This window comes from Panthera leo, chromosome B3, assembly GCF_018350215.1.
Source record: "Panthera leo isolate Ple1 chromosome B3, P.leo_Ple1_pat1.1, whole genome shotgun sequence".
NCBI classification, from domain to species: domain Eukaryota; kingdom Metazoa; phylum Chordata; class Mammalia; order Carnivora; family Felidae; genus Panthera; species Panthera leo.
This window is the reverse complement of record NC_056684.1, coordinates 24,096,341-24,120,488: the sequence shown is the minus strand read 5'-3', so window position 1 is coordinate 24,120,488 and position 24,148 is coordinate 24,096,341. Positions and strand designations below refer to the sequence as shown.

The following is a 24,148-nucleotide window of genomic DNA, read 5'->3' as shown; positions in this document are numbered from 1 at the left end:
AACAGCCATAGACGATATATAAATTATTGAGCTTGGCTATGTTTTAATAAGACTTAATGGTGGTTTGTTTGTTTTTTATGGCAGGCTAGATTTGGCCCACAAGCTATGATTTGGTGACTCCTACTGTATAGGGATTAACCTTGTACAAGTTACTTATAAAAATGTCATTATTAGTGTACACATTGCCAACAAAGAAGTCTTTTTTAATGCTCTATTAGATGGGGATACAGAATTGGACAGATATAATTCAGGGTGTCATTGGTGTGAGGAAAGAAGAAAAATGTTTAAAATGGTTGATTCCACTGATAACCTGGAGGTTCTGGCATGGCCTCCTTTCAGTCCTGTTTCAGCTGTGTAGCTGCTATTTCTATGTCCCGGGCAGAGAAGCAGACTGAATAGAGAGGGCTACGTTCCCCTGTCTGGTATTAAATCTCCCCTTAGTGGTATTTAAAACCCAAGTTTTTGAGTGAAGCCTGGGTTCAAATCTCTTATCAGATGTGTGACTTGTGATGTAACTGCTCTGAGCATCAGCAGAATGAGTTTTTCTAGCCAATTCATAAGCTTATGAGGATCTTAGTCATAACAATAATAGCAGCTAACACATGGCACTTACTATATCCCAGGCAGGGTTCTAACTATGTATATTAACTCATTTAATTCTCTCACAGCCATGGTAATTGTATACCATCATTTTAATGATGAAGAAGCTGAGACACAGAAATGTTGTCAGTAAATCATTCAAGGCCACATAGTTAATAAGTGGCAGAGCCAACATGTGAACTTGGGCAGTCTGGCTTCATAGTGCAAGCTCTTAACTTCTAGGCTTTACTGCCTTCTAAGGTGAGAACATCTGTAGCATATAGGTTTTCAAGAAATTATAGATGTATTAACTTTACAGAATATTTTGGTATGTCTTCAAAAAACTTAGTGTACTTATGAGATAGCAGGTATGCATAAATATGAGATTCAGATTTTGATTTTTTCAGGTTTTTTGCTTTTTTCAATTACATATTATTCCTGGGATTTTTTCCCCCCATTAGAGTCATTAGTGCTACTATTCTTAAGACTTGTTTTGAAATGAATCCCTTTCTGTGAGGCAGTATAGTGGAAATGAGCCAGAAGACCCCTGACTCCTGTTTTTGTCCTGATTCTGCATTTTCCTTTGTGTGATCTTGGGTACATAATTTTACTCTTTTAATTGTCTTTTAGCTGTCAACTGAAGATAATCCTCAAAGTAATGGGATTCAAATGAGATAACCTACGCCAGAGTGCCTAGCAGTATGTCTAGTATGTTATCAGACACTCATCAAATACTAGTACCTTGTTCACCTACCTATTACATAGAATAACCTAAACCTTAGTACTGAAAGGAACCTTAAGATGGGAGAACTGAGGCCCAGAGAACTACTCATTCAAAACTGTATAGGTAATTAGAGGCAAAAGGAGCTGTCACTTAATGTAGGTCTTCTAATTTCTCAGTCTTGTCCTATTTTTACTGTTCACACTCCTTTATGCATTACATACAGAAGCATTATGTAATATGGCTGAGTTTTGGGGGGATTTTTCTTCGGACAAAACATGACACTCTTATTAAGAAAAATAATAAGAGTGTTTGGTATTTTGAATTTTGGTAATTAACTACTAAAAAAATCATAGGGACAATTTAATAAATCTTGAGGCTCTTTAAATCATGTATATGAAGTTATAAAGCTGTTAACACTTCCTCATTTGTATTTATTTTTAATATACAAGTAGCATGTTTATTATAGAAAAAATAAATTAGAAGCAAAGTATGGAAGAATTCAAAAAACCCATTCAGTCAACATCAGTTAGAGAAAATGACTTAACACTTTGAAATAAAAGTGGCCTCATCTTAAACTTAAAACTTTGTAACTGATTTTTGTCAATTAGTGATGAATGAAGAAGACTATTCCTTGCCAAATTCAGATCTTGGTAATTTCATTTATTCCATTATGTGAATTGTTGCAGTTCATTTAAGTAATCCCATATTATGTAAATGGGCATGTCATTTTTTCCAAATTTCACAGAAACAATGCATTTTTGCACAGTTTTCCAGTTAATTTCACTTGATTTCTGATTGTTCATTTTTAACTTTGTGTTCATAATTTTCCTCCAGAATAGAAATACATACATACCTATTTACATTTTCACTAGGGAAAGCTACTATATTTTGGGAGATGATGGTATAAATCTTCTTGAGGCTATATTTCTCTTTACATGTCACTTTAATATTTTGCATAGTGACATCTGGCATAATCTTTAATTTTCAAAAGTTGGATTGTTTGTAGCTACATCTAAAATAACTAAGTGCTGCTGATGAAATTTTTAAGTGTGTGTTTTACGTTTTTCGTCTTTCTCTGTATGCATTAATTTGCATGGCACATTTAAAAAATAGATGCATCAAAATGAATGTTTTTGAGTTACAGTTGACCCTTGAACAACATAGGTTGGAACTGCATTCACTTACATGAGGGTTTTTTTAAACTCACATATTGATAAATCCACTAGAGTACTGTAAATGTATTCTTACGATTTTCTTAGTATTTTATTTTCTCTAGCTTACATTAATGTAAAAATATATAATACATGTAACATACAAAATATGTGTTAATCACTTCTTTATATTATTGGTAAGGCTTCTGGTCAATAGTAGGCTGTAGTTAAGTTATGAGAGCATCTAAAGTTACTTGCAGATTTTAACTCTGCAAAGTGTTAGCACCGCTAATGCCAACATTGTGCAAGAGTTAATTGTGCTAGTTTTCGTCACTTAGTTTAGAGACAAAGTCCTACTTTTGAGACAGAATTGGACTTAATTAGTATGTCCCTCATCTACTGTCCATTTGCCTTGTTGTTCAGTTTCTCATGATGAACAAGATGTATCTCACAATTAACAAAATGTGAACCCTACTGTCCTTTGCCATTTAGTCTTACATGTTAGTAAGGTAATTGTAGGAACATTTTGAGAGTTAGGTAATTTCTTTTTTTTATGGTTTTGATTACTTGTAGTTTTTATTCCCATGTATGTGAATTTGAGACCAAAAGGAATAGCTATGAATTCTGTTTCTTTGGATCTAGACTGCTTTCCTTAAATTATGGTAATCTCACATCATCAGACAGTACAAGCATAGATCTTAGAGTTGAATAAACCATAGAGATAGATATTGTAGTCCAGCTTCTTGCTTGATGGAATAATCTCTTCCTCAGTATCTTTGGAAGCTCTGCTGGAACAGCCAGTTAAGAACGTTAATCTACGTACTTTAACTTCACAAGTAAATGAAACATAAAATTTTGCCCTACGGGAACTTAAAATATTCTAGGTTTCTGTGACATGGGATTAATGAGCAAGTTCAAGGACATGTTTTGGGTTCAGGATTGTATGCTCAGAATCATTTTCTTGCAGTATAACACAGTTTTGGCTATTTCATTTATAGGTTATTTTTAAATCCCTCATATGGTAGATAATTGGAGGAAAAAACTTTTTTGTTCCAGATAGAAGTTCTGTGTTAACTATTAATCAAGTATTTATAAATTATTAAAATAGTAATTATATAAAGGAAAGCTGGATTGATACTTTTAACTAGACTCTTATTTTCTTAATGTCAGTTGTTTAAAGTGATAAAATACAAAACTCTTGGCCATAAACCTTCTGATTTTCATCCGTTGTGCTAAACAGTTTAAGCATATATACCATCAAATAAACTCCCCCCACACACTTTTTTAAGCCAAAGAAAAGCATAATCTATTAAAACAATGATTTTGATAAATATTGCTGTTCTTTTTTTTTTTTTTTAATTTTTTTAATGTTTATTCATTTTTGAGAGACCCAGAGACAGAGTGTGAATGGGGGAAGGGCAGAGAGAGAGAGGGAGACACAGAATCCGAAGCAGGCTCCAGGCTCTGAGCTGTCAGCACAGAACCCGACATGGGGCTCGAACCCATGAACCTTGAGATCCTCACCTGAGCCAAAGTCAGATGCTTAACCGACTGAGCCACCCAGGTGTCCCTGTTGTTCTTTATCATAGTATCTTAGCATTTATCTAGTTAAAAGTTTTATTTGTATAAATAGTGGATCTCCATTTTCTAAACCTCATCTTAATTTGCCAGTTTTTTACTTCAGTGCTTGACTAACTTGCCTTGCCTTATGATCTGTTGAGCTTTTTACATGAGAGCTATACTAATCTTAATCACTGTGCTCATTGTTTGAATGTTTGCTACAGGAAGCGAGCAGCTGCAAAGCATCTAATAGAACGCTACTACCACCAGTTAACTGAGGGCTGTGGAAATGAGGCCTGCACGAATGAGTTTTGTGCTTCCTGTCCAACTTTTCTTCGTATGGATAACAATGCAGCAGCTATTAAAGCCCTCGAGCTTTATAAGATTAATGCAAAACTCTGTGATCCTCATCCCTCCAAGAAAGGAGCAAGCTCAGCTTACCTTGAAAACTCGAAAGGTGCCCCTAACAACTCCTGCTCTGACATAAAAATGAACAAGAAGGAAGGACAAGGAGCAAGAGATGATTTTAGAGGTAAGATGTTCTATTTTTGGGAACTTTTGACTGAAAAACCAGATTGGAGATTTAAATAATTTGTGAGGTTCTTGTTTTGTCTAATTGTGTGACATTAAGACGTATTAGTATAGTGGTATTTATTTACCACTGTATATACTTATTTATTGTGGCAAAGGACAAACTAATAATTGAACTAATTATTTAACTGCATTTTATAGTTCTAATGGTCTCTAATGAGAAGCAGATTAAATTCCAAAAGTTTCTTTAATAGATTGATTGGAACTTTTGAACATTTTCCCTAAGTAGTAATCTCCTAAACTAGGCTACAGAATGTAATGAAGTTATCAAATAGCTGGACTGAATATCTGGAATGAATTGTGGAACCTGAGCACTATTAGGTGAAAGAAGCAGAAAGAAGTGGTGGCAGTCTTTTCCATTTCTGAGGGCACAGCAAAATTTTGTAGCCGTTACTTGAGAAATAATTCAGTTTTTCTTTCTAATATTCTTCCCATATCCTTCTCAGCTTCTTCTCGGGATTTGGTACACTCATGCTGCCAAGAATCATCACCTACTTATTAATGGCAGTCTTTACCCAAGCCTTTGTTTTCTAAATGATCCTGTATTCCAAAATTGTTTAAAGAAAAAAATTTTTTAACCTTCAAATCCAACCTTTCTTTTCCTCAGTGAAGATAATCATTGTTAGTAACAAAGTAGTTGAATTTCTAAATAACTGACAGTGTGCATAATACCTACCAGAGGTCTTTTAAAAAAGGAAGCTTTTTGTTTAAGACATGTGTAAGTTGGAGAACACCTCAAAAGTTTTCAGTAACATGATTTGAATGCAAGTTTAATCTTAATTGGTGATATGGAATTGTATTATATCTTTTATTCTGATTTCATAGTATAACTAATTTCATAACTTTATACCATTTATTGCTCCTAAATGCATGGCTCTGTTACATGAATTAGTTCACACAGTGTGAATAAGTAGGTGAATGTTGTCAGTGTGTACAATGTGGAAGTTGCATTGACTCCATTATCCCCATTTCCCCATTTAGAAAAAAAAAATTTTAATGTTTATTTTTGAGAGAGAGAGAGAGAGCAAGTGAGCCCAGGTCGGGGAGGGGGCAGAGAGAGAGGGAGACACAGAATCCAAAGCAGGCTCTAGGCCCTGAGCTGTCAGCATAGAGCCCAACATGGAGCTCGAATGCATGAACCACGAGATCATGACCTGAGCCCAAGTCGGACACTTAACTGACTGAGCCACCCAGACCCCCCATGCCCATTTCCCCATTAAGTGTGCACCACAGAGTTGCAGTTACTAAATGTAAATGTGCTGGTGCAGTTGAATACAGCTAGCCATGGGGATTATGGTACAGGGCAGATGGACACATCTTTTTGGCTATGTGCTTCATTGCAGGTGTTATTGAATGTTTATCCCCAATCTTTGTTTCCTGTTTTTGCTCGTCTATGTAATTTATCAGTTCCTTGTTCTTTCTCCCAATACGTTACTCTCTCTGCTGCTCCTCCCTTTTTTCTGCAGCTTTCTATATTTCCTACAATATTTTTTCTACGAGGAATTACAAATGCATTAACTACACTAGTACTTTTTATTGTTAATTATATTTGTTAGTTCTATACATATTTAGTAGTTTGCCCCAAACTCTGTTTTTGTATAAAAATTTTCTTAAGTATAAAATTTTACAGAATGTATTTTCAGGAACACACATCTATTTATTACAAAATATACTGGTATACCCTATGGGAATGTTCCATCATTTAACATTTTCTTAGTAGAGCATCTCTTTTTAAACATTGTGAATGCTTATATCTCTAATTATAATTTTTTTAACTAATTTATGTCTGAAAAACTCAGTTCACTTTAAAAAATTTTAATTTTTAATTTTTTTAAATGTTTATTTTTTGAGAGAGAAAGAGTACTAGCAGGGGAGGGATAGAGAAAGGGAGACACAGAATCTGAAGCAAGCTCCAGGCTCTGAGCTGTCATCACAGAGCCCGATGAGGGGCTCGAACCCAGGGATCACGAGATCCTGACCTGAGCTGAAGAGTCAGACGCTTAACCAACTGAGCCACAGGTGCCCCCTCAGTTCAACATTTTAAACAAAACTCTGTGTAGGGAAATTGATACATTTTATATTATACATTATAAAGAATTAGGAGAATGTCTGATTCACTTGAAGATGTTCTGAACAGCCTGTCAACAAAAAGGGTGTGTGGGTCTAGAATGTTGCTGTCCCTTGAGATAGTTCATGTTACTGCATGCAAAACAACTCTTTGTTAATAAGTTTATGATTTGATGAATAGGAAGCAGAGTTTTTAGGTCCTAGCAAGGTAGTTATAATAGGTATTCTGTTTTGGTTACATTTTAGGAAATTAGATAGGGGTTTTGTTTTGTCTTGTAAGATGTTAAATTTTGTTTCCAATGGAAATAATGAGAAATAAGCTTCCAGTTAACAGTTTCATACTTTTCAGGAAGAGATTACTGATGTTAAGCAGAATTCCCCACTATCTGAAAATAGAGCATTCTTATGAAACCTTTCATGAGCCAAAATGGCATATAATAAGTGAAGAAGTGATTATCATTAGTCTCTATAGAAAAAATTTTGAGGTTCTCTTACCCAAAAAATAACCTCTCAGGCTTTTCTGATACCTTAGGTCACATCTTGCTAACAGATGAACAAAATCAATCAAGATAAACACAAATGCTCACAGACGCAGTTCAAACCTATGGCAGCTGAGATGCTGAGGGTTCCTGGAGAAGGAGCTTGCAGTGCCACTCTTAATGCTCAGAGTATATGCTGCCTCTATAATGGCTTGCTGTGATACAAATACAAACTCTTTTTTTTTGCTTTTTAACTTTCTTTGTATAAACAAAGTAGCCTAATGGAAACTTTCGAAAAGCACTCCTAGGTATCCTGGAACAAACCTGAGGATTAACTCTTAAAGAGTTAAAACCCATAAAGGAAACTATAGGTGTATTAGTATATCTACTACTAAAAATTAGGAGATTTTTGTTGTACTCACAGTGTGAGTTAATCATAGCTGCCCCTATTTATCAGGAAAATTAGCCATCAGAAGTTCACCAGTGGACTTCCACTTAGGTAATTGGCAGACCTGTGTCACATGCTATTCTCCAGATATAAATGAAGATTGGAATACTAAGTGTTTAGTTTTTACAGTTTCTGTTATGACAGCATGTTTAGAGAAGACCACAGTTTCAGAAGATCACCTTTTAGATACAGAATGATTAATAATTCTAATTTGGAGTTAGAAATAATCTCAGTAGAAAATTTAAGTTGACGGGGCTCCTGGGTGGCTCAGTCGGTTGGGCATCCGACTTCGGCTCAGGTCATGATCTCACGGTCCGTGAGTTTGAGCCCCGCGTCGGGCTCTGTGCTGACAACTCAGAGCCTGGAGCCTGCTTCCGATTCTGTGTCTCCGTCCCTCTCTGGCCCTCTCCCATTCATGCTCTGTCTCTCTCTGTCTCAAAAATAAATAAACATTAAAAAAAAAAAATTTTTTTTTAAAAAAAAGAAAATTTAAGTTGACATATTCATGTAAACTAAACTAGTATAACTCAGGACACAAAACTCTTGGGTGCACTATCCAGCATTGAATGACATCTTTATAATCAGTTGAGAATGACGTACACTAGTCAGTCATTAATAGTTTCATATCCTTTTAGTAATTGGTTAGCCTTACCTGTCTACCAACGTTTGAGTATTTTAAATAATACCAGACATGTGATAGTCATTAGGGATCACAGAAACACATTTATACACACAGGTAACATGAAGCTTTCAAGCTTTTGAGTTATCTTTGCCCAGAGAGTTCATTCTTCCTTTAGCTATTACAACAGGTCATAGAGTTGATTTTTAAAGTAAAATTTATTTATCTAATGTTTAAAGGATATTTCCACCTCTTTTATTAATGAAGTTGTTTGTAGGATCAGAATATTTTTATTTCCTTATTTTTATTTGTAATACAAGTCATTTGTATTCTTGTTTGACCTTTAAAAAACAATTTATTGTTATCCCCAGTTAACCTGATATTCATGCAAGTCATAAGTGAAAAAATAGTGTTGTCAAGGTAGATTTCTCAGCTTTGGTAAGGTGCAATTTTGTGATTATTTAGCCTATCTCAGATTAAAAGTGAGAAAATGAAGTGTGGGGTTTTTTTTGCTTTTGTTTTGATGGTAGATCATGAGAATTGAATACATTTATAGCTAAGCTAATTTTAATTTTTAAAATGTTTTTTTTTTTTCCTTTTTTAAATTGAAATTCATGGTAAGTACCAGGGAGTTCTATTATTCGATGTGTTGAATCTGCGAGTTGTCAATTGTCTAATATCCCCAAGCGTTGAGATGGAGTTGAATGGAATGTTTTACATGGTTTCCTCTTTAATCACTGCACTCAGTGCTTTCTGTGAAAAAGTCAAGCATTATGAAAGCTCAGATTAAACTGCATGAAATAAATTAACATTTAAATAGATGACAACTTGGAATTTTAGAAAAGAGCATGTTAATATTCTTTTTTGTGTGTTTGAGTAAGCAAAGCATAAGAGAGGGAACACACTTGGAGTTTTTCTTTGTTGTTCTAATGTGTTTCATCCATTGGGGTTCCCTTTTAATTAAGCTTATGCATTCTATAATCTCCAGACTTACTCTTCATTCCTCTCAAGGGGATATATGTATAGATTTAATTTTTGTTGGTGAAGAGAATGAGAGCCATATGTTTATCTGGTTTTGTCTGAAAGAGAATAATGGCAAATATAAAAACAGCAAATATAAAAATATTTGAAAAGGTGATAATGGAGGTCTAAGTTACTATTTAGAGACAGATGTGAGAGGAAGTAAGATGCATGCCAGCAAACTGGTACAGACTTTCACCACAGCAGTAGTCCCTGTCTCCAGGAATTTTTATCTCCAAAATCCTTGAAATGTTCTCTTCTTTTTGTTTCTTCTGTGATTTCATTCGAATTTCAACTTATTAACATTACTGTAATTCTGAAAATGTGTAATAAATTGATATTTGGTCTGGCTTTTCCTTGCCTCCTGTCATTTTTGCCTCTTATAGGGTTATTTCTTAATGGGGGAGAATGGATATAATAGAAGAACATACTAAAACTCCCTTGGATTTAAGTACTACAGACAGCAAAAACAATGGTAACTAAGTGCAAAAACAGCTTATCTTCCTTATAAAATTTTTATATATACAAGAAAAGTACCAAGAAAGATTAAGCTTAATTTAGAGGGACAGTCATTACTGGTGTTTTAAAGACTCTGAAGGCAAGATGGAAAGGTGAAAAGCTTCTTTCTGTATTAAGTAAGGATCAACTAGACTGCAATATTAAGTAGATACTAGAAAGAGCACTAGCTTATTAAACAAAGTGGAAATTTATTTCTAGCTCATCTGACAGCCATGATATTCTAGGTTGGCAAAATTCTGCTTCACACAGTCATTCAGAAATGCAGCTGTAGTGACATTATTACTTTTAACACATAGCTTCCAGAGCATTCTGGGAGCATCGCCCCATTAGCCAGAAGGAAAAGCCTTGGCCTGACCCTGTAACTATTTCCTGTTACTCTGTAAGGTTTGTTGCAACCTGATTCCTGGCTACAGATGGCAGTGTTTGTCAACTTCAGGTTTTATGAGAAATGGTGTATTAATTCTTGTCAGTCACCCACAGAATAATCACCCTGCAAAAAAACTAAAAATGAAGACTCCAAAGGAACCAGTTTGATTTTCAGATAATACAAAAGTAAGACAAGGGTGGTTTATCAAAGAGAATACTGAAGGAACCTTTCTTGCCTTCTCAGTCTTTTGAGAACAGAGTAGTGAAATAAGGAAGAAACCTCTCAGAAGAACAGTGTTTCTTCTCTAAAGTGAGGTTGTAAAGAGGTGTGATGAGTCAAATCACATGATGGCTTGGTTCACATATTTACAAATTAAAGCTGTAGTCTACTGTGATTATGAAAAGAGTTTGAACTCATTAAATGCTGTGTATTAATGAATGTAAAAGAATGGGTGAGGTTGTTTCTGTTATTTCATGGAAAGAAATAGGTAAAATATATTTTGTTGAATCTAAGTATTAGATACATTTTAAAAGAGCTGTACGTCATAAATGGTATTGAGTACAAAATGTTTTGGCTGTTTTACTTTTCACTAGAACTTATTAAGACAAAGTAAACATACTTAAAAAATAAATGTTCTCCTTTTTTTCTCTAATTTTCTAGATGTGACTTACCTAACAGAAGATACGGTATATGAAATTCTTGAATTATGTAGAGAGAGAGAGGATTATTCCCCTTTAATCCGTGTTATTGGAAGAGTTTTTTCTAGTGCTGAGGCATTGGTACAGAGCTTTCGGAAAGTCAAGCAACACACCAAGGAAGAACTGAAATCTCTTCAAGGAAAGGATGAAGACAAAGATGAGGATGAAAAGGAAAAAGCTGCATGTTCTGCTGCTGCTGCTATGGAAGAAGATTCAGAAGCATCTTCTTCAAGGATAAGTGATAGTTCACAAGGAGATAACAACTTACAAAAATTAGGCCCTGATGATGTGTCTGTGGATATTGAGGCCATTAGAAGGGTCTACACCAGATTACTCTCTAATGAAAAAATAGAAACTGCTTTTCTCAATGCACTTGTATATTTGTCACCTAATGTGGAATGTGACTTGACATATCACAATGTATACTCTCGAGATCCTAATTATCTGAATTTATTCATTATTGTAATGGAGAATAGAAATCTCCACAGTCCTGAATATCTGGAAATGGCTTTGCCATTATTTTGCAAAGCAATGAGTAAGCTACCCCTTGCAGCCCAAGGAAAATTGGTTAGACTGTGGTCTAAATACAGTGCAGACCAGATTCGCAGAATGATGGAAACATTTCAGCAACTTATTACTTACAAGGTCATAAGCAATGAATTTAACAGTCGCAATCTAGTGAATGATGATGATGCTATTGTTGCTGCTTCAAAGTGCTTGAAAATGGTTTACTATGCAAATGTAGTGGGTGGGGAAGTGGACACAAATCATAATGAAGAAGATGATGAAGAGCCCATCCCTGAGTCCAGTGAATTGACACTTCAGGAGCTTTTGGGAGAGGAAAGAAGAAACAAGAAAGGTCCTCGAGTGGACCCACTAGAAACTGAACTTGGTGTTAAAACTCTGGACTGTCGAAAACCACTTATCCCTTTTGAAGAGTTTATTAATGAACCACTGAATGATGTTCTAGAAATGGATAAAGACTATACTTTTTTCAAAGTAGAAACAGAGAACAAATTCTCTTTCATGACATGTCCCTTTATATTGAATGCTGTCACAAAGAATTTGGGATTATATTATGACAATAGAATTCGCATGTACAGTGAACGAAGAATCACTGTTCTCTACAGCTTAGTTCAAGGACAGCAGTTGAATCCATATTTGAGACTCAAAGTCAGACGTGACCATATCATAGATGATGCACTTGTCCGGGTAAGTTGGGCTAATGCTTAAAAATTAGTACTAGAATACATACCTAATGCTGGGGAGATTGTAATACAGTTCAGTGAATTCATTTTATAAGTGACTCTGAAAAAAAAATGTATTACACGGTTTAGGAACACATGGACATTTTGTATTATAAATGTAAATATTATACTTTTGTTGTTCCTGTCCAAATTTATAAATGCGTCCCACAAACTATTGGTTGTCTTAAATAATGGTCACTCTGTCTTTGAAAAAGAACAGATTTTCTAAATATTGACAACTAACCCCAAAAGTTTTTTCTCTATTCAGAAGACAAGTGGATGTTGGGAAAAGACTAGAACACAGGAACAAGGGGAATGTGGAGACAGTAATAAGTGTGAATGTCAAGCCTTAACTGGGAAGAGTGGTACAATAAAATCATACCATAGAATAATAAGTGGTATTCAAAAATTCTATGACGTAAAGTTTAGAGTTGGGTTATTGTGAAGTTGAAGTGATCTAGACACTTTAGTGTACGTTGCTGGTAAGAGTTCCTGCTGGGTCACTCATAATGCCCCTGAATGGCACTGCCTGATTGTGGTATTTGCTTAGCCACTTAAATAATCTGTATGAACTACTCTGGGTCTTGGAGTTTGTTGGAACTTCTAGGAAAACAGCAGCTATCCCAGGATTTCTTGAAATTAATGGTGCCTTGTTTCATAAACCCAATCCAGGGAGATTGAGCTAGGAGAATATTGGGAATACAAGTACCCACCTTCTTACTTCCTGTATCTCCAGATTGTTGCCTTTTGTTCATTCCTTCCCGCAGCAGAAAATAAGAATTTTACTGCCCCCATTTAAGTAAGAGTGCAGGCCTGTTCAGAAGACAGAAACCAGTTGCCAATCATGTACCAAAATTTACATTTGCCATAGGGTGCTTTATTGCAGGATTTTATTGTATTCAGAATATTAGATACACCCATCATTGCTAGTTCTTTTTTTTAACCACTTTAAGTAAAATTTGATGCCAGCTAAAATTAAGATGCAGTAAACCTTCCATACTAGTGGAAGATAAACCATGACACAACTAGGAAATTGTGGTATTTATTTTAAAGTATATTTTAGCATTAGAATTGGTTTGTCTAAATCTGAATATTCATAAAACTTAACCAGTGGAAAAAGTTGTTTGACAGCTCAGAAACTTAAAAGTTTTCGAGATTTTTATGCCTCTTTTGTTTAATTGGTTTTTAAAAACATCAAATATATTTCTAGTATTGAAGAAAAGTTCTACATTATTTAAACAACTCAAGCAGTTTTTCAACAGAGGCAGAAAGAGGCATTAATTGTTTGGAGTAATTATTGTTGCTTGCTTTCTGATGCTCTTTTTATTTTACTCCTGTAGTTTTGAGCTACATAAATAATATACTTAACAACTCATCATCAGGCAGCCAGCAACTTTACATAATTTAGCAGAAAGTAGGGTATCTTAAAAAACGTGAGTGATGTTTTGTGAAAAGGACATTGAAGTCTTCTATGAATTTCGATTGTTAGAGCAGAACTGCAAATCCCAAAACAACACATTTTATGTTTGGCTTCTTGAGTTGGGATTCTTTCATCTATTTCCAGCAAAAGCTGTGCCTGGCTTTTAGAAAGCAGTGAAATCACTCTGTATAAGATTCTATCCAGAATTTAAAAAAAAAGTTGTCCACCTTCCTTATCTGCCTTCTGCTAAGAAATCTACCCAACTTTATTTTCCTTCCCCCGCCTTGTTTCCCACCACCACCCCCTTAGTAAAGCAAGGCTAAGAATCAACGAAAGTTTAAGTACTTGTTGTATACTTACTTTATTCTATCATCTAGAACTTTGAGGAAACGATCATTTTGGTTTATAAGGCCTTTTTTAAAGCAGATGTTAGGATAAAATTAACTGAACTTTTTAATTATGCTAAGAAATTGGGTTTTTTTAGTGAGTTCTGCTTCATTATACAAAACCTGAATATTATAATTTGACCAGTTATAAATTAGGATTCACTAGATAATACCTGTACTTAAATTACCAGTCCACAAAAGCAGTTTGATTTAGAAATCTTCTTTGTGAGGCATTTTGCTAAGCAGTAAAGATGTAAAGATGAATCATGACCACCAAGAAGCTTCTTAGGGGCTCTAAATACTCATACTAAGCAAATTTTACTCTTCTTCCCTTTTTTCTTTTGCTTTCTTTTTTAATAACAATATGAAAGGCCAGAAAAATAAAATCATCAAAATAGCCTTGTGAGTCAGTCAATTGATGCTCTATTTTTTAAAAAATATTCATAGAATGTGTGATTATGATAAAAATTATAGTATTTTAGTAGCAAAAAGTAAAAGGTTTACAACAAAAAGTAGTTTAAGGACATCCTCTCAGCTGAACTCCCAAAAGTACTGATGGGTTTTAGCATCTTATTCCTCAAGGATCTACTTTGCTTTTTTAAAGCCTCATTCTTTCTTCTATATCAGTTTGACAAACAAAATAAACCTATTGACCACTTTCTTATGGCCTGCTAATTTAGGGTCAGGAAGAGAAGAGGAAATGAGAATATGTTTTCTGTTAGGTCTTATTTTTCAGTTAATTGTCAGGCTGACTGTCATGGAGGAAAAGGGAGGGGTAGTACCTTAAATTGATAATTTCAGATTTTTTTTTAATGAAAAATATGTTTGCCACCTTCTCATACCGTGTAATTCAGACCAGACTAGCAGATTATTTCCTAACTGGAGTTTTTTCTAGAGGAACTATCTTTGGTGACAGCTGAATTAGTGTTTACAGTTATTTTATTGAACCTTAAATGCTATTGATTGTAGGACCCACTATTACTACTAAAAAAGAAAAAAAGACTGCCAGTTAGTTGTGAGATGCTACCAGTTGTATGGTATATCCATAATTTCAGAGATGTTAAAGTGCAAAAACAGAAAAGCGAATTTTAGAATCAGTGAAATATGGTAAAATATTAACTGCCTTTTCACAAGTAGGTATCTCAGAATCATTTAAGAACTACTCCCATACCTGTAAGTTGCTGGAATGTTTCCCCCAGGACTCACTTTCACTATTTTTTATTGTTTCTTAGAAAATAGTACAGTGATAGTTATGAGCTCATTTGAATTAAAACAATTATAACATAAGGTTTTTATAGTATTTTACTCATAACATTTGTCTATTTGTGTATTCTTTTAAAAGTAGATATTTTGTCATTTTTCTTAGACCAAGCATTCCCAAAGGAAAAGGATATAAAATTTTATTCATACTTTTTATCTTAGATTATGTTAGGAGAGTAGTATGAGTATCATGGAAGACAGTATTGCCATCTATGACATACCCTGAACTGCCTTCACATCTGAATGGGAAATTTGTTTAAAAGAAAAATTTCAAGGTTCTACCCTCTAGAGATTCAGATTAGGAAGTCTGGTGTGGAGCCTAGAAATCTATATTTCTGGTCATGTCCGCAGATACTCCCATAAAGCCAGTCTGCAAACCAGTATTTGTGAAGATAGCAACTGGTACGGTTTATATATACATATTTATTGAGGCCATTTTTATATACAAGTACATACTTGGGAAACTGGCAGTCTTTGAGAAGGTGGTGAAAATAGCAGGTGTAGAAATAGGATTGACGGTGGTCTGAGATTTGGTTCAGATTAGGTTCTTGGTTCTGGGAATCCTAGAATTTTGAGTGGGGATCTAAAGACTGAAAGGAATGGCTGAGTAGAACTGGATAGGAAAGTCCAAAACTGTGAACTGGAACAGATAAAGATTATAAGCACAAAGGAAAAGCCCCCTACTACCAATTAGTTCTGCTCAGTCCCCTGTAAAAAAATCATTCATTTTTTCTGGGCTCTAACAGTACTGTCTGACCCAGCCCCCAGTATTTTCCTTGACACACACCCTTAGTTATTTAAATAAAACCTGATTCTTTTATTTAACAATTGATCTACAGTGCTTTAAGAATCAGATTATCTTGTGCTGTTCTGAGTATGATTAATTTTATCTTGTACATTCACTTTATTGTGCTTAATGCAATGATGATTATTGTTTAAGATTTATTCTATTTTTTTTTTTTTAACGTTTTATTTTATTTTTGAGACAGAGAGAGACAGAGCATGAACGGGGGAGGGTCAGAGAGAGAGGGAGACACAGAATCGGAAGCAGGCTCCAGGCTCTGAGCCATCAGCCCAGAGCCCGACGCGGGGCTCGAACTCACGGACTGCGAGATCGTGACCTGAGCCGAAGTCGGACGTTTAACCGACTGAGCCACCCAGGCGCCCCTGTTTAAGATTTATTCTAAAAGAAATGAACTTCATGTCTGATTTATGTACTCAAAGGAGATTAGGAGAATGAAGCAGATCTACATAGATTCTCCGCATCATACAATAATCTAAAAAAATGAAATTTGTGAAACTCCTTACTGTTACATGTGAGAAAAATGAATCTCAGATTCTGGCCTGTATAAATTAATGGCAGGATTGGAACTGTTAGAACTCAGGGTTCCTGGTCTCACAAGCAGATATGATTAAATGATATGGCTGTTACCGAAACATCTAAACTTTATATGTAAAATAGTAAAAAAAGAAAAAAAACTTTATCTGTTCATAGATAAATGAAAAAATTAAATATATTTAAATAATCTAAAGATCTTGCTCCAGTCAGTAGCTTAAAGGTGTAAACAAACTGTTTAACCATAGAGTCTAATAAGTTGACTGAAGTTGTTTTAAGCCAGCCATTCTTAGAGAACGTAGGCATTCTTAAGAATTAGGTCTATTTTATGTGAATACTACTTAAATATCCATACCATTAAGGGATTTTTTCAACTATGGGTAAAGATGACTTTGTCATGAATAATAATAGCCCAGAATACTGTAAGATTTTAAAGGATAGGGTTTTCCTTTTAACGCTTTTGCATCTGGCAAGTATGATATTTTTATATTAAGATGTCATCCTACCTAGGTATTCTGGGAATGCTTTGATACCAGATCAATTTTTTTTAAAAAATGATCTCTCTAGGATTTCATCATCATGGCCAATTAAAAGTTCAGAAATTGAAAATCGTTTTATCCAACAATTGATGAAATCAAGAGTCTTAGTAAGAAGAGGAAGTCATATAAGGAAGAGGTAGATGTTATTACATCCAGTCTGTTGTTTATTTTAACCCAGTAATCTGCATTTTGCCAGTCTTCATATTAAATTAATACAAAATATACCCTACTTTAAGAAAACCTATATATAAAACTACAGGTCTGTATACTAAATGATTTCAATTCAAGGATGCATACAAATTCTCCTTTTCAGAGTGTTCACTGACCTAGGCTTTCAATTTCCAAGTATCCTGTATTCAAGGCAGCTTTTGATTTTCATAATTCTGTTTTAAATGCTATGTATTTATTACAGAAAGTTGTATACCTTTACAATTCAGTTCTGAAATCATTCTCTGATTGAACAGTGGGTCAGAAGTGGTTGTGTTTAAGAAAAATAAAAATGTAGCCCCTTAATGGCCTTTGTCAAATGGTAACTGGCAAATTTTATGCTATAATTAAAAGTAAACATTGTTTTTAAAGGTAGACTGCCCATGTATACATAAATGATAAAGTATTTTACAGAACCACTTACTATATACCTAGGTATATATTAAGTATATAGTATATATAAATACTTACATATATTAAGTATATAACATAGGTAATGGAAATTTTTGCCTGCAGAGTTCAGTTGCCATCTATTTTTCAAATCATTCTTTTTACATATTTACATGTGACTACATCCTGATTCTGAAATACATGTTTATTGTAAAAACTAATTGAAAATATAGAAAACATGAAGAAAATAAAAGTCACTTATAATTTCAAAAAAGATTATTGCTAGTTATTGAAGAGAGGCAGGAAGGCATAATAGTTAAGAGCTTCCTTCTGGATTAGAACTGTTCTATTTACTAACACTAAAAGCAAGTTATTGAGCCTCTCATGACTTTGGAGACTTCATCTGTAAAATGAGATTGATAATATTACTGGCCTCATAAGATTGTTGTGAAAATGCAGTGAATTGATATATGTAAAGTGCTGAGAATAGTGCCCTGGCACATAAGTGCTATATATTATTCGTGTGTTGTTACTGAAATATTTTTGTTCTGTAATATCTGGGTGGTTAGGTTTTCAGGCATGCCTGAAAGAATTTTTAGTACAAATAAAAGTAACAATAACAAAAGCGTTGTTGTACAGGGAATTCATCTAGTGCTTCACATATATTAATTTTTTATTATATCATTTTCATTTTATAGATGAAACTAAAGCAAAAAAAGATAAAGCTATATGTTTACAATTATAATTATAAAATATTATATTGAATTATTTTGGCACTCAGGGTGGAGAGCGCTGTGGAGATTGATGGAGACAGACAGACATTTAGTATTTTATAAGAATGAAGTTAGGGGCTCCTAGGTGGCTCAGTTGGTTGAGCATCTGACTCTTGATTTCAGCTCAGGTCATGTTCCCAGGGTTGTGGGATCGAGCCCCGTGTTGGGCTCTGCACTGAGTGTGGAACCTTCTTAAAATTCTCTTTCCCTCCATGTGCTCCTCTCCCCTGCTCACATGTTCTCTCTTTCTCTATAGAAAAAAAAAAAAAGGTATTAGGAACATCTTTCTAAAAAAAAGGAATGAAGATAAATTTGTTTCAGTGTCCTATGAGGTGTCTTAGGTGGAACTAAGACTACAACACATGGCCTCTGAATCCTGTAGAATCGACACTGAATCCTTTAAAAGATATCAATCACATTGATAATGGAGTCAGCTCTCATTTGTGCATGTTAATAAAGAGGACTATAGGAAGCATAATTTAAATACCAGATAATCAGTTTTTTCACCTCAGAATGCATTATACTTTTGATATAAGCAGATTTGTCTTTGTGTTATAAGGGCATATGTATAAACATTGACTTATATTCCTTTGACACCTAGGCAGGTGGGAACTGGAAGAAGGAAACTAGGAATGCGTTCCATGGCAATATAGGATGTTGGCGTGATGGGTAAACCACATTGGAGCTGATAATTCTAATTTAGTTCTCAGCATTCTTTATTTTCTGTGGCTTGAAGCAGGTTTCCAACTGGAACTATTTTTCCCCAAGGTTCTTTTCAAACTTGGGACTAGGCTATAAAATCAAATTATGAATCTTATGTTCAAAGATCAAAGTTGTTTTAAAAGGTTGCAACATGCTGTGTTATCTTAGTAATATTGTCTGCTCTAGAACTCTTCCGTATATTTTTATTAAGCCTTCACATCTTTGCAGTGTGAAGAGTACTATCCCTTTTTTTTTCTCTGCAGATGAGGAAACAGGCTTACCTGAGTCGCTTGCTAAAATTTAAAGTTTAAAAGTTAAGTGATAGTTGGAACAACTACAGAGTATTTATTCTGTCTCAATTCACAACACTCTGTCACAAAAATAAATTATCTTTAAAAACTTGGCATAATTTTTTTTTTGGTAAATATTAAAGACCATTGTTACACAGGACATTTCTTAAAGCTAAAGATTCTAAATTCACAGACTCCAAAAGTTGAAGATATCTAGATTATTTCAGCCTTTGTTCTTAAAACTTTTTTGACTGTATTCCCAAGTAGGAAAGAGATATTTTACATAGCATAGGTACATACATGTATGTGTATCTGTCTATACTTATAGTTGAAACAAAAGTTTCACAAAATGGTTGATGCCATTACTATGTGGAACACATTCTCTTTCCTCCCATTGTTGGTTTTAAACCACTAAATGAATTGGGCTGCCCACTAGCGAGTGGCAGTTGACAGTTTGAAAAACATTGATCTAGGACAACTGTCAGGATTCATGAATTTGAGATTTTATTTTTCTATAGACATACTAGAATGTCCAAACCAGTACTGTTACCTAAAGTAATTGCTTGAGGACTATAGTACAGTTGTTTTGATGATGTTTGCATTGCTGAAAACCATTTTTAAAATTCTAGTTGCAATGGTTGGAATAACTTGAACACTCGTAAATACTGTTTTGGCAAATTTCAAATTTTTTAACCGCCAGAAGGCATTTTAGGTCTATTTAGCAAATAAAGCGGGTGATCAGGCATGCTATTAGTAAATTTCAAATACATTAAAAACTGGAAGTATAAATAGTTCACATTAGTATTTAGTGTATATTTTCTGATTAATCTCTTAATGACTGAGATCACTTACTGTGTATTATTCTATAGATTCAAAAAAGTAGTAAACATTTATAGTTGAAAAATGTAACTGTTAGTAAGAAATTAAGAGTAAGGATATAAGCAAGCGTAAATCTCATCTGCTTTCAAAAAAAGTATATATAAGATGTCTTAGGTTCCATCAAGACGTGGCAGTTTGTACTAAGTGCTATAAGAGACCATAAGCTGCTCCCTACTTACCCAATATGTTTCTTCTCTTAATTGAAAGTATTTTATTCATGGCTTAATAGATAACAAAACTTAATTCCTTAGTTTCTATTCTATTAAACATAAAAACTTATTAGCAAACAAACTTAAAGTCAAACTTCTGTACTCTGTTGTTTTTGCTGAAATGATTTAGTTTGAGTAGTCACTTATGTATTTGGCTGTGTTGACTTCTTTCCATGTCCTAACCTTTAGAGCCCAGGTTTGTTACACAGAAGTAACAGAAAATCTAATTTTAATTTTCTACTATATGTTAATTTCATGACAAATCAATAGTTAGAAAGTAACTCTTTTATTATTCTATGCCGATTTCTTTTCTGTCCTATTTTTCCATTATCTGTGAGACTGAATCTTTGCCTTTACTGGCTTTTTACTGGTTTGCTTCCTGTTTCCATTTAAAACAAACCAAAAGTCAGTATCTTTTATTTGCTCCATAGCCTGAATCCTTTTTATTTTTTCTACTTATTTTTATTTTGCTTTCATCCTTAAACTGGCAGTCACCTTCTTTTCACTTTATCTTTTCACTCACTAGCTAGAGATGATCGCTATGGAAAATCCTGCAGACTTGAAGAAACAGTTGTATGTGGAATTTGAAGGAGAACAAGGAGTTGATGAGGGAGGTGTTTCCAAAGAATTTTTTCAGCTGGTTGTGGAGGAAATCTTCAATCCAGATATTGGTAAATATTTTAGTGATGTGATCATGATGTCATATCCTTTTGATTTAAGGATTTGTTTACCTAGGTTTATAAATATTCTCAGTTACAAAGAGTCAACAGTAGGTTTCAGTATAGATTTCCTAGAATCACAGAAAATGACTGAATTTGGGTTTGGGGGAGTGATGTGCATCACTCATTTATTCAAGTTCTTATTTAGATTACTTAGCCAAATATTTTACTGTAGGAAATTGTCTTTTAGGTAAGTCAAATTGAAAACCCTTTAGAATGGTACATTAGAACAATGGAAGGATTTCTTTGCTCTTTTTAGTCTAAAACATTCTTCAGACTCACGGCATTTCTGAAATGAGAGTTTCATACAACAATTGTCTGAAGAATGTTGAGAATGTCTCACAAGTGTATCATGCTCAAAGTTTGGAAACCCTGACTGGTATCAAATTAATTAGGTTTATTTACTACAGGATTTCAGGAGGCTTAATATTATGCTTTCCCAAACTTTTTGAACTTCAGAAGCCTTTTACCACCCTACCTTTAATAACATTTGTCTCTCAGAAGTGTTTTTTCATTGAACAGTCTGGGAAAAACTGATCTACATATCTCAGCCTGAAAGTTGAAGGATTTGAATTTTACTGGTAGACAAGTTAGGCACAGTGGAAGTGGTAAAAGACAACAGCTTCTTGGATAGATAATTCTGAACTGATTCAGTTTATGCGATGTGACCACTTACTTGGTTACCAGGTTTGCTTACTTTTAAAAACAATACATGACCATCATAGGAAAAGGATTCCGCTAAAGGTACTTTTAGAATTGTGAAGAATATAACAGAATAATGCAGATCATTTCCTTTAAGCTTTGAGAATTGAGCTATTACAGCCTGTTGATTGTCAGTATGTACATTGAATTGACTTCTCTGTTATTGTTCTTAGCTGGTCATATATACACACAAACATGCAAATGGACATAGACATTTTGAGTTCATGACATAAATGTAGTTAAAGTAAGATTATATATTTTAGCTAATGTTTCTTAATAATCAGAAAGCTGTGTAATTTGCATATAATTTGTTCAAAGTAAACCAAGACACATAAAACCATGCCTTTTTTGTGATAGAAAATTAATTTATGAGCTTCATAGGTTTGGTAAACTTTGCTCTGGATTCCTTTGTATCTCAACATGTAAAACATTAGCTGTAAATAAAATATACTTACGTTATATGCAGAAATACTTTCAGAAAAAAAAAATAAACAGTTCTACTTGATAGTAAAGTAATTGAAATGATTAAAAATACCAAATATGGAATATTTGGTTAAATATACCAAAATAGAATGTTTTGTAAGAACTACCTTTTCTTCCAGGGACCTGGCAAAAAATGTGCCCAAAATAGATCACTTTGAACCTTAAAATTATTATCTTTCATTTCATACACAGAGAGGAGAGTAATGACCTGTGTAATTTATATTCTCATTAATTTAGTTTATTGCTCTTGAGACCAAGGATATATACATTTGTGAGATTTCATCAAATTTGTTGTTTTCAACTGTTTTTGACTTTGTTAATACCATATTTATAACTAAGTGAAATTTTTTACTTCAATGAATCTTGTAACTTAGACTTGTAAAAAAATTTAGATCTAAACTGAAATTCAGATAAGAATTGGATAATTTTCAGACTGTTATTTTGTGAATTGTAACTTCCATTAGAAAAACGTCCTAGCTTACTTTGTACTCTTATGATCCAGGGGACATTTTACGGTTCCTTTGTATTTAACTTAAACTAAATGTGAAAATAAAAACTTTTAAAGCTTTCAAAAATCATATGAATTGATATATTTATGTGCCAAATTGATTTCTAAAGTTTGTTCTATTGGAAATTGCCCTTTTCAGACCTAATTCTTAAAATATTTTCATTCAGTTGCACAGTAGCAACTGAAAAACATTTTAGTAAAGTAAGAAAAATCGTAAATTCATTAAAATATCATATAACCTTTCCTTAGATATTCTGTTTGTTTAAAGGGAAGAAGATAATTCTGTCTTAGTAATGGTTTTAGATAGGTAAACGAAACATTCCTACTTTTTAATTTTTTTTTTAATGTTTATTTTTGAGAGAGAAAGAGAGTGTGAGTGGAGGAGGAGCAGAGAGAGAGGGAGACACAGAGTCCAAAGCAGGCTCCAGGCTCTCAGCCGCCAGCACAGAGCCCGACGCGGGGCTAGAACCCATGAACCATGAGATAATGACCTGAGCCGAAGTCGGACGCTTAACCAACTGAGCCACTCAGGCGCCCTGAAATATTCCTACTTTTTAAGATGAATGTTACAAAAAAAATCTCCAAGCTTGGGTTTTGAATAGTGAAAAACATATGAAATTGAAAGAAAGCTACAAATACAAACTACTTTTGTTTTACTCACTGGCTCACAGTTAACGTGTGTGTATATTAAATAGCCTTGGATTTTGGATGTAATCTACCTTTATCAAATTTATTCAAGTTTATGTACTTCATCTGACTTCATTAGGAGTTAGAAAAACTTCATAGGATCATTGTGCAGTTTTGAAAAAACAAAAACTTTTCTTTAATGAAATTTAAAATTTTTTGAAAACACATGTAGATTAAATATGTTTTTGTACGTGAAACATTTTAAAAATATGGTAGCTTTTTTCCTTTTGGTTTTGCGTTCATTTTTCAATCAACCAGTGGATGTAGTAAATTAATTTCTTATTTGTATTAGTAGAAGATTAGAGAATTTGAATTTAATGAACATTTATCCATTTTGAAAAATGCAGCCAAAATTGCCTGCTACTTGTTTCCTTTTTTCTTGGCTTCTTAAAATGACATACTACCATTTGCCACAATTTATAACAATCACATATATTTGAACTGTGGTCTCTCAAGTGCTGATGTAATAGAAAAAACAATTTTTGTATGCCTACTATGTATAAGTTTGCATGTGTAATTATTTTATGTCTGTATTGTTCATTAGTCTATTTAATAAAATAGAAAAGTAATGTTTTTTTTTTAAATCCTT

At 33.8% G+C, this 24,148-nt stretch overlaps 1 protein-coding gene and 1 long non-coding RNA gene across 14 annotated transcripts in view; one reads left to right on the top strand and one right to left on the bottom strand.

Moving 5' to 3' along the window:
- The window catches only part of UBE3A (ubiquitin protein ligase E3A), a 91,679-nt gene that overhangs the window by 47,580 nt on the left and 19,951 nt on the right, over positions 1-24,148 (top strand). For 10 of the 12 annotated variants that reach the window (XM_042941252.1, XM_042941254.1, XM_042941250.1 and 7 more), the window contains 3 exons: positions 4,239-4,546; positions 10,785-12,034; positions 20,987-21,131. In XM_042941252.1, the coding sequence (XP_042797186.1) occupies positions 4,239-4,546; positions 10,785-12,034; positions 20,987-21,131 (1,703 nt within the window). The other 2 variants (XM_042941260.1, XM_042941261.1) reach the window with 2 other exon arrangements.
- LOC122221726 overlaps positions 12,045-24,148 on the bottom strand; it is a 129,377-nt gene continuing 117,273 nt past the window's right edge. For both annotated transcript variants that reach the window (XR_006203414.1, XR_006203415.1), the window contains 2 exons: positions 12,783-12,882; positions 12,045-12,130 (listed from right to left, as the gene is read on the bottom strand). This is a non-coding gene — a long non-coding RNA (uncharacterized LOC122221726). The remainder of the gene's footprint in view (positions 12,131-12,782; positions 12,883-24,148) is intronic.